Raw genomic sequence first — 14,280 nt, forward strand, 5'->3', positions numbered from 1 at the left:
GCATAAGTGTGTATCTAACTGATCATGCATTATAAAAATCTTAATAAACTTTTGAGATACTCTATAAAATATATTAATTTATACACGAATAAATTAATCAAATTAATTTATGAATAAATTAATTAAATTAATCAGATAGTTTTTTTCATGGTGGCAGAAAAAGAAGTCACAGTTCAAAGATATGTTTGGACTACAAAGCATTTTGGATGCTTGAGTAGTCTGTTAAGAATTCGCGCCCCTAATTCTATCTTACTTACGGTTCACACTCAATGTGAGTGATACTTGAGTAGTGATTCAAGCTTTTACATGAAATAATCCTAACAATTCTAGTGACCGCTCTCATACTAATTGTTGATTTTAATAATTTATAAACAAATTAATTAAATTAATTAGATAGTTTTTTCATGGTGGTAGAGAAAGAAGTCGCGGTTCAAAGATGTGGTCAGACTACAAAGCATTTTGAATACTTGAGCAGTCTGTTAAGAATTCGTGCCCCTAATTCTATGTTATTTGTGGTAAAATATCAAACAAAGAACACAAGAATTATAACGGTTCACACTCAATGTGAGAACTACGTCCACTTTCAATCACTAAAGTACTTCACTATGATGAATAAGAAATTTACAAGAGTGTACTTTCAATCTCACTGTACTCTCTAATTAACTTAAAATCTTAGGGTAATCGAATTACAAGTGTAAAATCACCAAAGTTCCATCAACAAAATCGACGAAAGTTGATGTGCATGTGCCCTCTGTGTAAGGCAATAATTGTTAAGCCACTAATTAGGCTACACCAAGACCTTAGACTCGAGAAACTTTGGCCTCGTTCATTTCCCCGATTCGAGTTTTCAGTTTTAGGTTTGTACAGTAAAAAGCTTTCAGAAAATGTTACATCAACTTTTTGTGCTACAGTGAAAAGCTCTCAGAAAATGTCACATCTCAACTCGAATTAAAAACTCGAATCCGCGAAGTGAACGAGACCTTTATAGTTCCATCTAGAAACTGCAGAGTCATTAGACTGTTGAAACTCAGCAAATACAAACAACTCAAGGAACTGCGTAGAGATTTAGCGAAGATGATCAATCTAAGATTTGTAGGTACAGCCATAGAGCAAAGCCTCATAGTTCTTGGAACATTGATCATTTGATATATCTCGAAATTTGTTCCTTTTGTGAAAGACCTTCCTGCATTAGAGAGTAAGTGATTGAATGTTAAGAGGTTGCGATTTGGCAATCAAGATCTCTGGTTTGGAATTAGTTGGCAGCAGTCAGTTAGAGAATTACCATTTAAATTGAGGATTATCATCCCATTGCGTTGACAAATCTGAGAATTGCGAAATGTCTTTGCATTGACTGGCAGAAGACTCTCTCAACACCATTGTAGGTTGGCACCTTGGAGCTCACGTCACATGGTTCATCTACACAAATATATATATGTGGAAATTAGGCAATGTTAAAAATAAAAATAAAAAAAAATAAAAAAAAGGATGTTCTCTCTCAATGTCATTGGTACATACACATAAAATTCAATGGGGATAATCGGGCAGGTAAAATTCTGAAAAAGTTGATTATGAACTTACTCGTATGTTTTCATTCGTGAGAATGAAACCGAACATCTAGAACGTAATATTGTAGTAAGCCAATTTTGCATGTTCAAATCTTAGAGTCTGCCAATATGAAATTAAGAACTCTATATTAGTACCAGAGAAGAGAAAACAGAGGAAGAATGCACGCAGTCAAATGAATTCCTGAAAACATTTTCATCTCTATATATTACATTGGCATGAAGCTTCACTAGTTCCTTGGCTTTTATTGCAGAGCTTGAGTATTGCCTTTCATCTCTTTGCATTTCAATCAGTCGTTATAACGGTTGGCAAGGCTCTGCAGCAAAATAAAATAAAATACAACAACAGCAGACATGACAATTACTAAAACAAAACGAAAAAAAAAAAAAAAGATCTAAAAACGATGTAGAAATAAATAAAGCTTTGTGTGCGCATGTATGAATGTAAACCTATTGTTGATTATGAATATCAAACCAATTGAAGAAGAAAAAATCTATAGGCTGTAGACAAACCTTCTCAATGTATCGACCAAGGCGGTGCAATCTGGAGGAAGTGCAACATGATGCTGCATGAGATAACCATGATGGGGCTTACATTCAAATCGAAGAAAGAAAAGGAATGAATCAATAGTTCTCGAACACAACTCTAAATCTCTTGTAAAAAATACAGTTCCTCAATGGAAATGTTCAGCATACGAGTCTCTCTCCCAGTAAATAAATAAACTCCCAGACAAACATGGACAACTAAATATCAAATTTTATCTTCTAATTTTTATTAATATACCTCAATGGTTGGTGGCTAGGAGAATCCTCTTGCCCATTTCTTGGCGATATTTCTTAATGGATTAGAACTATACCGAAGACCAAAAGTAGTTGCTCAGACATAAATCCAAAAAAATAAATAAAATAAAATAAAAAATAAGAAAATCTCAATATAAAAATCTTCAATTGAAAGTTACAACACCCTACTTTGACTAAAAAGAATTTGCATTTCCTCCATTTAGCACGCCCATATCGGTTGCTGTATGCATAAGGAAATAACCATCATAGGGTTAGATGCAACATAATGAAACAAAAATTACAACAAAAATTTGAAAAAACAAGCAAACAAAACAAATGACGAAAGAGCTGTTATTTTGCATCCAAACATCTACCGCCAAAGAAAACCTCACAGATCTACCACCAAAGGCCTCTATAAGAACTCTAAATATTTAAAACTACGCAGGATATGCATATCCAAAGTTGGTTCCTGAACAAAAACATGGTTTCTAGCTATTTCAGAATTAACATAGCCAATGAACTGCAGAAAATTAATCTGATCTAAACTGCATGATTTATATATGCAAACCTGAATTCCATCGATATATTCAAATAGGTTAAGCTTCTGTAGGGCCTTGCACTGATCACTAGGGGAACGTGGAGACAAAGTCGACTCCTCCAGCAAAATCCTCTGAGTCAACTCCACAGCAGGCAACCTCTCCTTCGACGCGGAAGATCTCTTCCAGAACAGTCAAGCCAACATCTCAGCAGGAGTCAACTGCTCCTTCTTCATAGTGGTGAGCCAACGAAAGAACGACCTCAAACAAGTGACTTTGATTGCTCATTTATGCTCCTGGGCGAGGAGCAACACTTCCTCAATTATGCTCCCTACAAGAATAAGAATCATACAGATTCTTCCAAAAGAATGACCAAATCCTCATAGTAATATCAGTAACCTTAATGGCTTTGATTGCTTTTATATTTCAATTCACATGAAAGAACAAGCTTCCTATTGTTGACATAAGCAATTCCAAACAGAACCATAGTTGTGAGACGTGGGAACCAAAACCTACATAAAAACATAATTACATCAGTAAACAAAAAGCAATGAACTTTATAGCAGACCATTAGCACATCATAAGTTACCTGTTTCAAAATCCGTTATTTAATTTGACATTATAAAGCGGACATTTCTTGCAACAAAATTTTAAAAAAATAAAAAAATAAAAAAATTGAGTTTCTCATAAAAGGGGAAAAAACAACATTCAAATAGGAAAGAAGTATGATATAAGATAGAAATCACAGCGTTTTAGTCTGGAAAATAGAACAAGATGAAACTTTTGGGTTTATTCACTATTTATATTTTATGCTTTCTGAAGAGGCACAATAACAAACAAGCTTACTCAAATATTGTTGAGAAAAAAAAAAAAAAGAAAAATCTTACTCAAATATTGAGGCATGGCAAAAACAAGTTTTCCATTGTGGCTGTAAGTTGTTCCAAGCTTGAATGTAGTTGTGGGAATAAGGACTTAAACCTACATATCATTAACTAGATCAGTAAGAATAGTGCAATGAACTTCATTTTATAGAAGTTGAAAATTATTATTCAATTTCTTATTAAAACATTGGCATAAAAGAAGCAGAGCATGAATTGAAGAAAGCACCTACATAAATTATTCCCGAAAAGCAGAACGAAGGCAGCTCGTTTAAGAAGATTGAAAAGTACCTGAAGTTGTGGATAACGAGTGGATACACAGCAATCAACATCCTAATACCATCAGCCCACAATCCCTAACACCCCTCAGTGCAAACAAGGGACATTCCGAGATATGGAAATATGATAGAGATGAAAGCAGCCCTTCTTGCAACAAAAATTTTGAGCTTTAACGGAGATGAGTAGTTGAAATCCCAAGCCGCTTAGGAGATCTTGGTTTGGAAAGAACTGAACAAGTTTCTTAATTTGCTTCTATCATCATTGTCACAAAGCTTCCTCATTTAATTCACAGCAGTGTCGAATCTCTCGTTTTTATGGAGCACGGATAGAACACGTATTTAAACATTCCTAGACATGGAATATCGAAGAAATGAGACATTTTCACGGATATTCGACCATATAGTCAAAATTGAAAGAGTGCCAGAAACTGCTGTCATAACTAGCAAATGAGAGCAGCATATTTACCTTTCTCAAAAAAGACTCGTGATATCATTCTTCACATCTTCCCGGGATTTTTCAAGGCGCATTTTTAAATAGATACTCAAATCCTGAATTAGACTTGGTATTGTTTTCAACTGGTTTTGGTGGAAGAGTACTTTTCTCAGCTGTTATGCTTTTAGCAGCTGCAAATTAGATAAAAAAATCCTCTTAAAAGAAGTAGCCAAAAGAAGCATCTTATTCTCCACAGCTATCATCATTAAGAAAATAAAAATAATGTTTTAACAAGATGAAGAGTGTGATTTTATATATCAACTCTGCAAAAATTCAATATTTAAAGGTTTTAGCATATTAGCCGAACCAACGCTGTTTGGAAAAATTACCAGCATAATATACTTCAAGAATAAGCGTTCTAAACATTTTCATGTCCAAATTACCAAATTTTGATTCCACAAGACTTTGATACACTTCAACAACATATATTCTTGCAAAAAAATAAAAAAAAATTAAGAACCACACATAACAAAATAAATAAGTAAATATATAAATAATATGGTTCTAGTTTTCGTGCACTCAAAATGTATAACTCGACCTTTGTATTAGTTCATTGCTCTGTATCGGTAATGAAAATAGCCTCTGAACAAATACGAAAAAAAATTCCAATTCCAATTCTAATTCCATATATATAAGAAAAAGAATAAGGAATTAAATAGAAGTGTTTTTTTTTTTTTACTACTATTTTTTTGAAAGAGAAATAAAAGAATTCTTTTTTAATAAAAGTATTAAGAAAATGACAAACGAAGCAAAAAAGACATCAAAGACAAAGGGAACCGAAACAGAGGAAGAACCTCGTATTCCAAAAAAAAAAGAAAAAAAAAAAAGGACCAATCACTGATGGAAAGTAATATTATTCAAAATGAAGGAATTAAATAATAAGAGTTGACTTAAAATGGAAAGCAATAAAGTTGTTCTTCTTAAAATTAGAAATAAAGAGAGAAATGAAAAGTACCTGAAAGATGATTAACCTAAGCGACGCTGACGCCAACTCCAATTATCAATTCTTCCTACGAGAGGACATCTGGAGATACGCAAAGAATCAAGAGAGGACAGCAGGTCAGGCAAGCACTCCAGATTTTCGCAATTCTCAATCATCAAGTCTCTAAGAGAGCAGAGGTGTTGAAATCCCATGCGATTCAGGTCTCTAAGCCTTGGAAAACCAGCGATCTTGAGAGAAGTGAGAGATGTGGGCAATTGCTCTTCGAGCAAGCTCTGGAGCTTTTCACAATTCCCAAGGAGCAGCTTTTTAAGAGAGATGAGCTGCTCAAGTACTCCCTTCCCATTCTCTTCTACTGCGTTGTACTCGAGATTTTGGCAGTCCCTAATTTGCAGCTCTTCAAGGGAGATGAGGTGTCGAAGGAAGTCGTCACCTATGTCTTCAAGGCTTGGAAGGTTTATGATACGGAGATAAGTCAGAGAAGCGGGCAACCCAGTTCCTGACAAGCACCGGAGACTTTTGCAATAAAAAATTGTCAACTTTTTAAGGGAGGTGAGATGTTGAAGGCCCTTGCCAAGGTCTTCAAGATTATTAAGAGATTCTAAATCGAGAGTAGTGAGAGATGTGGGCAGCATCTCTCCCGGAAAGCACTGGAGCTCTTTGCAATCTTCGATCATCAACACTTTAAGGGAGGTGAGGTGTTCAAAGCCCTCCCCATTCAGAACTTTAAGATTCTCAAGCCTTTCAATATAAAGAGAAGTCAGAGTGGTCGGAAGCAATGTCTCTGGAAATTTCGTCACATTTTCATAGCGCCCTGAAATCGCTAAGCGTGGACGGATTGTTTCCCCAATAGAAGAATTAATGGCAAGTTCTTGCAAGTCTTTAATGCTAGAGCCACGCCTTTTGCACAAAACAAAGTAGCATAGTGTTTGCAAGTCTTTCATATTGCGCATCATAGGCGGCATCTCCTCCAGTGATACGCCTTCAATTTCAAGATGGCGCAAATTGACTAGGTCTCGCATGTCGTTTGGCAACCGAGTTAGTTGTCCGCACCACGATAATCGCAAAGTCTGCAAATTATACAATCTACAAAGCGTATTGGGTATCTCTTTGATATTACCATTCCATGATAAATCCAAATACCGCAAATGTTTTAAATTGCCAATTGAATCTGGCAATATTATGATGCCTGATTCAGATAGACAAAGAGCTCTTAAGCATCCTCCGATAGATAGCAATCGTTCCAATTGTTGGAATTGGATGCTAATCGTTTCGAGTGATCCTGATTGTATGAAAGTGCGGAGACTCTTAGCCATAGATAAACCTTCAAAACTCTCCCATTCCTTGGTTTTGGAGTATGAAACATGGCGAGTCTTGCCAGAAAATTTAGCTTTGTCACCGTCATCCAACCTACAAGAAAATTCACCCGATACAAATGTTGCTAAATCATGTGAGAGGTCATGCATTAAGATGGTCGATTTATCCTTACTCGATGGTTGGAACAACGACCTTGATATCAGATCTTGAAAGTACTCATTCCCTACATCCTCAATTCTTTTCCCTCTCCTTCCAGATTGCAAAAGACCTTCCGCCATCCATAGCCGTATTATTTCTTCCTTTCTAAATTCATACATTTCATAATCCTTGGGAAATATCGAGCAGTAAGCAAAGCATTTCTTTAGATGTGAAGGTAGATAATGATAGCTCAACCACAGAGAAGGCAAAATGTTGTTACTCTGATTTCCTTGCAACTGCAACTCCCATATGTCACTATTGAGTATCTCTCTCCATTCTTCTGGATCCACCACCGAGCGCAAGAGACCAGCAAGAGACTTAACCGCTAAAGGAACACCTTTGCACTTTTTGACAATATTTCTGCCAATGGCATGTAGCTCTTGATACGCCTCTGACCTTGCACCATTAATAAACTCATGCTCCTCAAATAACTTCCAACAATCATCATCAGATACTTCCCCAAGGTGATGTGTAGGCACATTTCCCATCCTCTTTGTGACGATATCACTACGTGTTGTCACAATGATCCCGCTTCCATTGGCTCCGGATTGGAAAGAACTCAGTAAGGCCTCCCAATGCTCATAGTTCTCGGTCCATACATCATCCAGAACAAAGAGAAACCTCTTGCCGCTCAATGACTCCTTTAACTCGCATTGAAGTTGATAGAGGCCCCCAGTTTCACATTTTTGCGAGGTAATCTCTTGAAGAATTTTTTTCGCTATTACAGAAATCTCAGATTCATCAGAAACAGTAACCCACGACCTGATATCAAATTGACTCTTCACACTTATATCCTCATATACTAGCTGAGCAAGGGTGGTCTTGCCGATGCCACCCATGCCCACAATGGGAATCACAGATATCTTGTTCTCGCTACTACTACCATTATCTGGAAGCAATAGCTTCATGATTTTCTTCTTGTCATCATTCCTTCCATGGACACGAGATTCATCAGCCAAAGGAGCGGGTGATCTTTGAGAAAGCCCTTTAGTGACACCTTCTTTTAAACCAAGGACATTTTTTTGCTTGACAATAAAATATAGTTTATCAAGGATCTTCTCTATTGCTTGGTCAAATGAAGTGTGAGAACTAGAGATGGTGGTTTTGAGTTTCTTAAACATGCTTCCAGATCCAGTTTCAATCTCGTACCTCAAAGTTTCATAGTTGATGTCGTCCAGCAACTCCTCTGCAGCACAGATGGCGTCTTTGAGCTCAGAAAGCCACACCCTCACACGCGGGTTTGTGAGTTGTTTCATCTCAGCATCATCCAGGACTTGATTAGCAGAGCACAACTTGAGCTGCAGCTTGTTGAGTAACCAGTCATTGAGTTTCAATCCCCGACAGAAGTTGAGGTCCTCAGCTTTTGTAGAAGCTAGCTTGTCAAACAGCCTGTCAAACAAAGAAGAGAGGAAGGCTCCTCCAACAAGTTCAGCAGCCATGGTTTTGGTTGATATTGCAGTTACAGAGACAAGGGAAGAAAGGAAAGAAGGAAAAATAAGTTTGGTGAGTTCTCAATTGCAGCTTACAAGCAGGGGAAGAGAATGGAAAGTCTTCGTCAATAGGAAAAAGGGTTTTAGGCACTGAAAAAAAAAAAAAAAAAAAAAAAAAAAAAAAAAAAAAAAAAAAAAAAGAAAGAAAGAAGAAAAAAAGGTTGACCCAAAGTCAACAAAGACACGGACACGACATACAAACGGAAAGTCTTAGAGTCCGTTTAGTTCGTGATTTGAGTTTTTAATTTGAGTTGAAATGTTATATTATGTGAGAATTTTTTACTGTAGTGAAAAAATTAGATGTGATTGTTTGTAAGAACTTTTTATTGTAATAAAACTCGAATTAGCGAAATGAACGGAACCTTTATCTTAAATAACTTGGAACTTTTTTTTTTCCTTAAACATTGGAACTTATTATAACGGAAAAAGACACCGCATTTGAAGGAAAGAGAGTGGCTGTGACGACCCTCTTATGAGGCCGTCACTGTAGCTGAATTTGTAACTTGTACTTACTGAAATTTCTTAAAATTTACGGAACATTTTTTTAAAAAAAAAAAAAAGTCTTATAGTAAGCATAACATACAAATTGCTTTCTTAATAAAATATACAACCTTAACATATCGGTTCTTCAAAGTATATACATATAACTATATTTATATATATCTACTCTTTAAAACTTACTTACTAATAGCCATAATCCTTAAAACCACTTAACATATAGTTTCAGAGTTATAATTAGCAAAATTATTTATAATATAAAACTGATTGCGGAAATACTATGAGCGGTATCCATTTCCCAATCTCCACATCGTTCGTCCACTCGCCGTCAGTCCATCAGGCATTATATGTCGGTTGCTTACCTACAGTATAAACATTCTATAATGAGCTTTCGCTCAGCAACTAAGAACTACCTCTCGCAAAATAACTGTAAGTTCACATGAATAAATATGCATGAGCCAATTATGCTTAATTTTGATGTCTTATCAAAATCTTATTATCTTATCTTTCTTATCTTATCTTGTCTTGTCTTGTGGGCCCGAGTGCTCGCGTACCACTTACGCGCAATCATCGGGACGTGAGGGTTTGCAAGGTCCCCCACGACACCGTAATTATAAATTGAATGCCTCCCTTGAGTCAGAAGACATTATATATTTTTTTCTTTTCTTTTCTCCCTTGCAGAGCTTGAGTTACCAGCCTCCATTGTAATGACTGAGAAAATATCAGACTTTAAATAATGTAATTTATTTATTTAAGCCAAGGATTTTCCTAAAAAATATTATGTGACTGAAGGATTTATGGAATTAATATATGTATTCCTAAATATAGCAGATTTCATGCTAAGTTCATGTTTTTGATCAAGTAAATTCGATCGATAAATTCTCATCGTACTTTAAGGCGGAATGATTTTTAGTACAAGTATAGTTTGAGAATCTTAATTTCAAGAATCTCCAAGCACAACACAACATTAGCAGCGTAAAAAAAAGCGCACTGATATTTTAAAAGAAGAGAAAATCCTTAATTGTCAGACAGCTAGGTTAAAGTCACAAGATAAATACCCATAACAGAAGGGTACAATGTGAGCTCGGGAGTTGACACCGTTAGAAACAACGTCATTCCCAGGATAGAATGCAGAAAAGTTAAATTTATAATTTGTACAGTCTAGAATTAATTTCAAGACTTGAAATAGTTCAAGATATTACGCGAGTGAGAATTTAATGTGATCTCAAAGTAGTCAAGGATTTAACATTTAACTGTAAATAAGCAGTAGAAAAGGAACCGTCAGAAACTAGAATTTCTTGTCGACTAAGTACTTCTTTGCAGTCAGTATGATTTTTATCTGACTCAAAGGAAACTTAAGAGAGTTGACAAAAGTACAAGGGGTGGGTTATATTTTTCTCTCTCTCCTTCTCTACTTGGCCGGCCATGCATAGGAAAATAGAGCCAAAATTTGGCTAGTTGAGTGTGCTAAAAAGTTACAAGTTAAGGTGTGATGTGATGGTAGTGGTTGAAGGGGAATTAATGGCAAATTTGCTTCTTCTTTTCTCCTTCCATAACTGGCCAAGATTGGGGGAATTGAACCAAAATTTGGTTGATTGAGGGAGTTGATGTGGTGTTAAAATAATAATTTCCAAGTTGTCTATAAAAGGAACCATCATAGGATAAGCCTCATTTTTTTCTCCTAGCTTTTCTCTCCTCCTCAAAACCCGACCATACGACACTCCTCCATTCTCTCTCAAATATTTTCTCCTACTCTCCCAATCTTGAGCCACTAGCAAACCATAGAAGAAGAAGAAGGAGATCAAAGGGTCTAGGAGGAGTCTAGACAAGCATTTTTCCAAGGGTATAACTCTAAATCCTTTCTTTTTCATGTTTTGGTAAAGTTTGAAAATATAGAAATATTCTTCTCAAAACTCCTTATACTCTTCTAGTTCCAAGCCATTAACAAATCTTAGAAGAGTTCAAAGGTTTTTAAGAGAGAGAGAGTTCTTCAAGGGTAAGTTCTTAAACTCTTCTCCATTATTTCTAACCAACTTTAAGCTTGAATTTATGGATGTAATTTGTCGCTCTTAAGGAGATAAGATTGTAATAAGGGTGTGTGAGTTTTATGTTGGTTTTGTGAGTTTGAGGTTAGTTTGATTAGCAATATGTGGTATGTTTATATTTAGTTGAAATTTGATTATTTTCGGTTAGAAGAAAAATTTTTCCGGTTACTTTGAACACGAAAGTGAGGACACTAGAGCGAAATTTTTCGGTGTTTCAAAGCTTGAACATATACCCCTCGATGTTTTGAACATTTTTCTGTGAATGTGACAAAACATAGCTTTAACTCTAAAAGCAAGTTTGAAGCCATTTTGTAAAAACGGACAAGCTGCCCGAAACAGTTTCAAAAAAAAAAAAAAACTGGCAGCCACTGGTTCAGCCAGATGAGACTTTTAGATGCTGAATCTCAATTTTTCATAAAAACAAAAATTTTAGATTTCGACAAAACGAAGAATTTTTATGAAAAACAGATTTTTAAAATCCGAACTTAAGATGTAGTAAAATACGAATTTCCGAAATGGCACAGTTTTTGGACTAAAACACTTTCAAGAAAAATATCAGCCACTGGTTTCAGCCAAACGAGGCCTTTAGATGCTGAATTTCAACTTTCTCTAAAAATAATAATTTTAGATCTTGATGAGACAAAGAATTGTCATGAAGAACAAATTTTTGAAATCCAACTCTAGGATGTAGTAAAATACAGATTTCAGAAATTGTACAGTTTTAACGAAACAAAACTAAAACAGTGTCAGATTTTAACAAAAGGTTATCAAAAAATCCGAGATGTGATTTAAGTAAAATACTATGGTATTAAACCTCATTTTGACCGAAGTATTCGTAAAGAAAGTTTTCAACAAAAAAATGCTTTCTTTCAAAGTATTTAGTGGTTTATCAAGCAAATCATCACGACGGGCACCTACGAGCCAAAACGATAGGTCCTTAGAATTTTGAAGGATTGATGTGGGTTCAACGCCCGCATTGATTTAAAAGACTCCGTTTTAGTTTAAATTTCAACGGCCTAAGAGTTAGAATGCCGTAAATAAGTTACTAGGCCAAATTGGGCCTAATATCATAATAAGTCCAATGAGGAAAATTATGGAGAATAAGTTACTAGATTGGGTAATTTATTTTCAATCTAGACATAAGTATGTTAAGGGCAATTAAGGAAAATAAGATTTTGAGGATTTAATAAATTGATCCTTATAGTAAATTATCCTTCAGTAAAGGAAATGAAATACCTGACTTAAAAAAATGGTTAGATTTCCTTCATAAGTTACTAAAATAGAATAGCAAACGACAGATAATCTTACACTCTCAATGGGTGTTCATTTTCAGAAATAAGCCAGTAAGAGAATAGGCTGTTTGGCGAAAAGTGGATTCCAACTCTGTAAATCAGGTAAGTAGGAATCTCGCCTACAGCATGAATAGATTTTAAAGAAAAAGTTACACATGTTATATATCCATGTTTATGCTTTAAGTATTGTATGCGATGCCATGTCATACTGCATACATCTTAATAAGTCAAGAGGAACTTATAAGAATAATCTCAGTTGAGTGCCGTACCAGCCTCCGACTCAAGTGAGGTAACTTAAGCTCTGCAAGGGAGAAAAGAAAAAATAATAATAATGTCCTCCGACTCAAGGGAGGCATTCAAGTTATAATCACGGTGTCGTGGGGGACCTTGCAAACCCTCACGTCCCGATGATTACGCGCAAGTGGTACGCGAGCACTCGGGCCCACAAGAAAGAAAGATAAGATATGATAAGATAAGATAATAAGTGTGACGACCCTTCTATGAGGCCGCCACTGTAGCTTGAACTTTAACTTGTACTTACTGGGGTTTCTTAAAATTTGCGGAACATTTTTTCTCTTTAAACATAAGAAGGAATATTTTCATAATTCGTAACAATAATTTCAAAAGAATGAATCACTAAATTACTTAAAGCTTTTCTTAATTTAGTTAAGATAAAGCCTTTTAAAAATATCTTTCGAACTGAGTGACATTTGAATTCTTGTTTCACATACTCTTTAAAAGTCTTTCTAAAACTAGCCATTACATTCAGGCCATCTAATTTGACCTTCAAACGAATTTCGTGAGAAATCTTAAATTCAAGTACTTCTAAAAGTCCTTTCAAAATCAACCATTTAAACCGTCATGTTGAAAATTCGTTTATTTGTTGCATGCACTATTGCAACGTTCTAAAACTTAAAAACTCAAGACTAGGGTTGTTAGCTACAACCTCAGTTCTCTTAACATACATATGTACATGTACTTTTTAAACATACATGCTTGAAACCTTTGAATCATATATACATATACATGATTTTACTTTAACTTACTGCGGAAGATTTAACTGTGAGTGGTATCCATTCCCATCTCCACCATTCGCCCGCCGCTCGCCACCACCCTTTAAGAATTGCTCATAGGTTTCTTACCTACAGCATGAACATATCTGATTGAGCTTTCGCTCAGCAAGTAGGAACTATCTCTCGTAAAATAACTGTAAGTTCATATGTATAAATATGCATGAGTTGATTATGCTTAGTTATGATGTCTTATCATAGTCTTATTATCTTATCTTATCTTTCTTACTGATGGGCCCGAGTGCCCGCGTACCACTTGCGCGCAATCATCGGAACGTGAGGGTTTGCAAGGTCCCCCACGACACCGTGATTATAACTTGAATGCCTCCCTTGAGTCGGAGGACATTATTGTTATTTTCTTTTTCTCCCTTGTGGAGCTTGAGTTACATCCCTTGTGGAGGCTGGTACGACACTCAACTGATATTATTCTTATAAGTTCCTCTTGACTTATTAAGGTGTATGCAATATGACATAGCATAGCATACTTTAACATGGAATGTACTCAAACACATATACTTCATGTGCACTGCTTAAATGTATGCAGTATGATCTAGCATAGTATACATAACATTAAATTAACTCAAGCACATATAATTCATGTGCGCTGCTTATGTGTATGCAGCATGACATAGCATCGTATACAATACTTAAAGCATAAACATGCATATATAACATGTGTAACTTTTTCTTTAAAAATCTATTCATACTGTAGGCGAGATTCCTACTTACTTGATTTACAGAGCTGGAATCCACTTTTCGCCAAACAGCCTATTCTCTTACTTGCTTACTTCTGAAAATGAACACCCATTGAGAGCGTGAAATTATCTGTCATTTGCTATTCTATTTTAGCAACTTATGAAAGAAATCTAACCCTTTACTTAAGGTATGTATTCCTTTCCTTTA

At 35.5% G+C, this 14,280-nt stretch overlaps 2 protein-coding genes across 5 annotated transcripts in view; both read right to left on the bottom strand.

Annotated features, from left to right (window-relative positions):
* Nucleotides 1–584: 584 nt before the first annotated feature.
* The window catches only part of LOC21411406 (putative disease resistance RPP13-like protein 1), a 28,986-nt gene continuing 15,290 nt past the window's right edge, over nucleotides 585–14,280 (bottom strand). For all 4 annotated transcript variants that reach the window (XM_024175316.1, XM_024175314.1, XM_024175308.1 and 1 more), the window contains one exon: nucleotides 585–634. The gene's annotated coding sequence lies outside the window, so the exon portion shown is untranslated. The remainder of the gene's footprint in view (nucleotides 635–14,280) is intronic.
* Nucleotides 2,076–8,015, bottom strand: LOC112094450 (putative disease resistance RPP13-like protein 1; the record flags this gene model as incomplete). Its single annotated transcript, XM_024175286.1, has 5 exons — nucleotides 5,542–8,015; nucleotides 4,048–4,112; nucleotides 3,324–3,390; nucleotides 2,911–3,060; nucleotides 2,076–2,128 (listed from the first exon to the last, which is right to left on the bottom strand). Coding segments are annotated over exons 1-5 (2,684 nt in total), but the record flags the coding sequence as incomplete, so codon positions are not given.

The sequence above is a fragment of the Morus notabilis genome, unplaced genomic scaffold (genome assembly GCF_000414095.1).
Source record: "Morus notabilis unplaced genomic scaffold, ASM41409v2 Scaffold2321, whole genome shotgun sequence".
Lineage (NCBI taxonomy): Eukaryota > Viridiplantae > Streptophyta > Magnoliopsida > Rosales > Moraceae > Morus > Morus notabilis.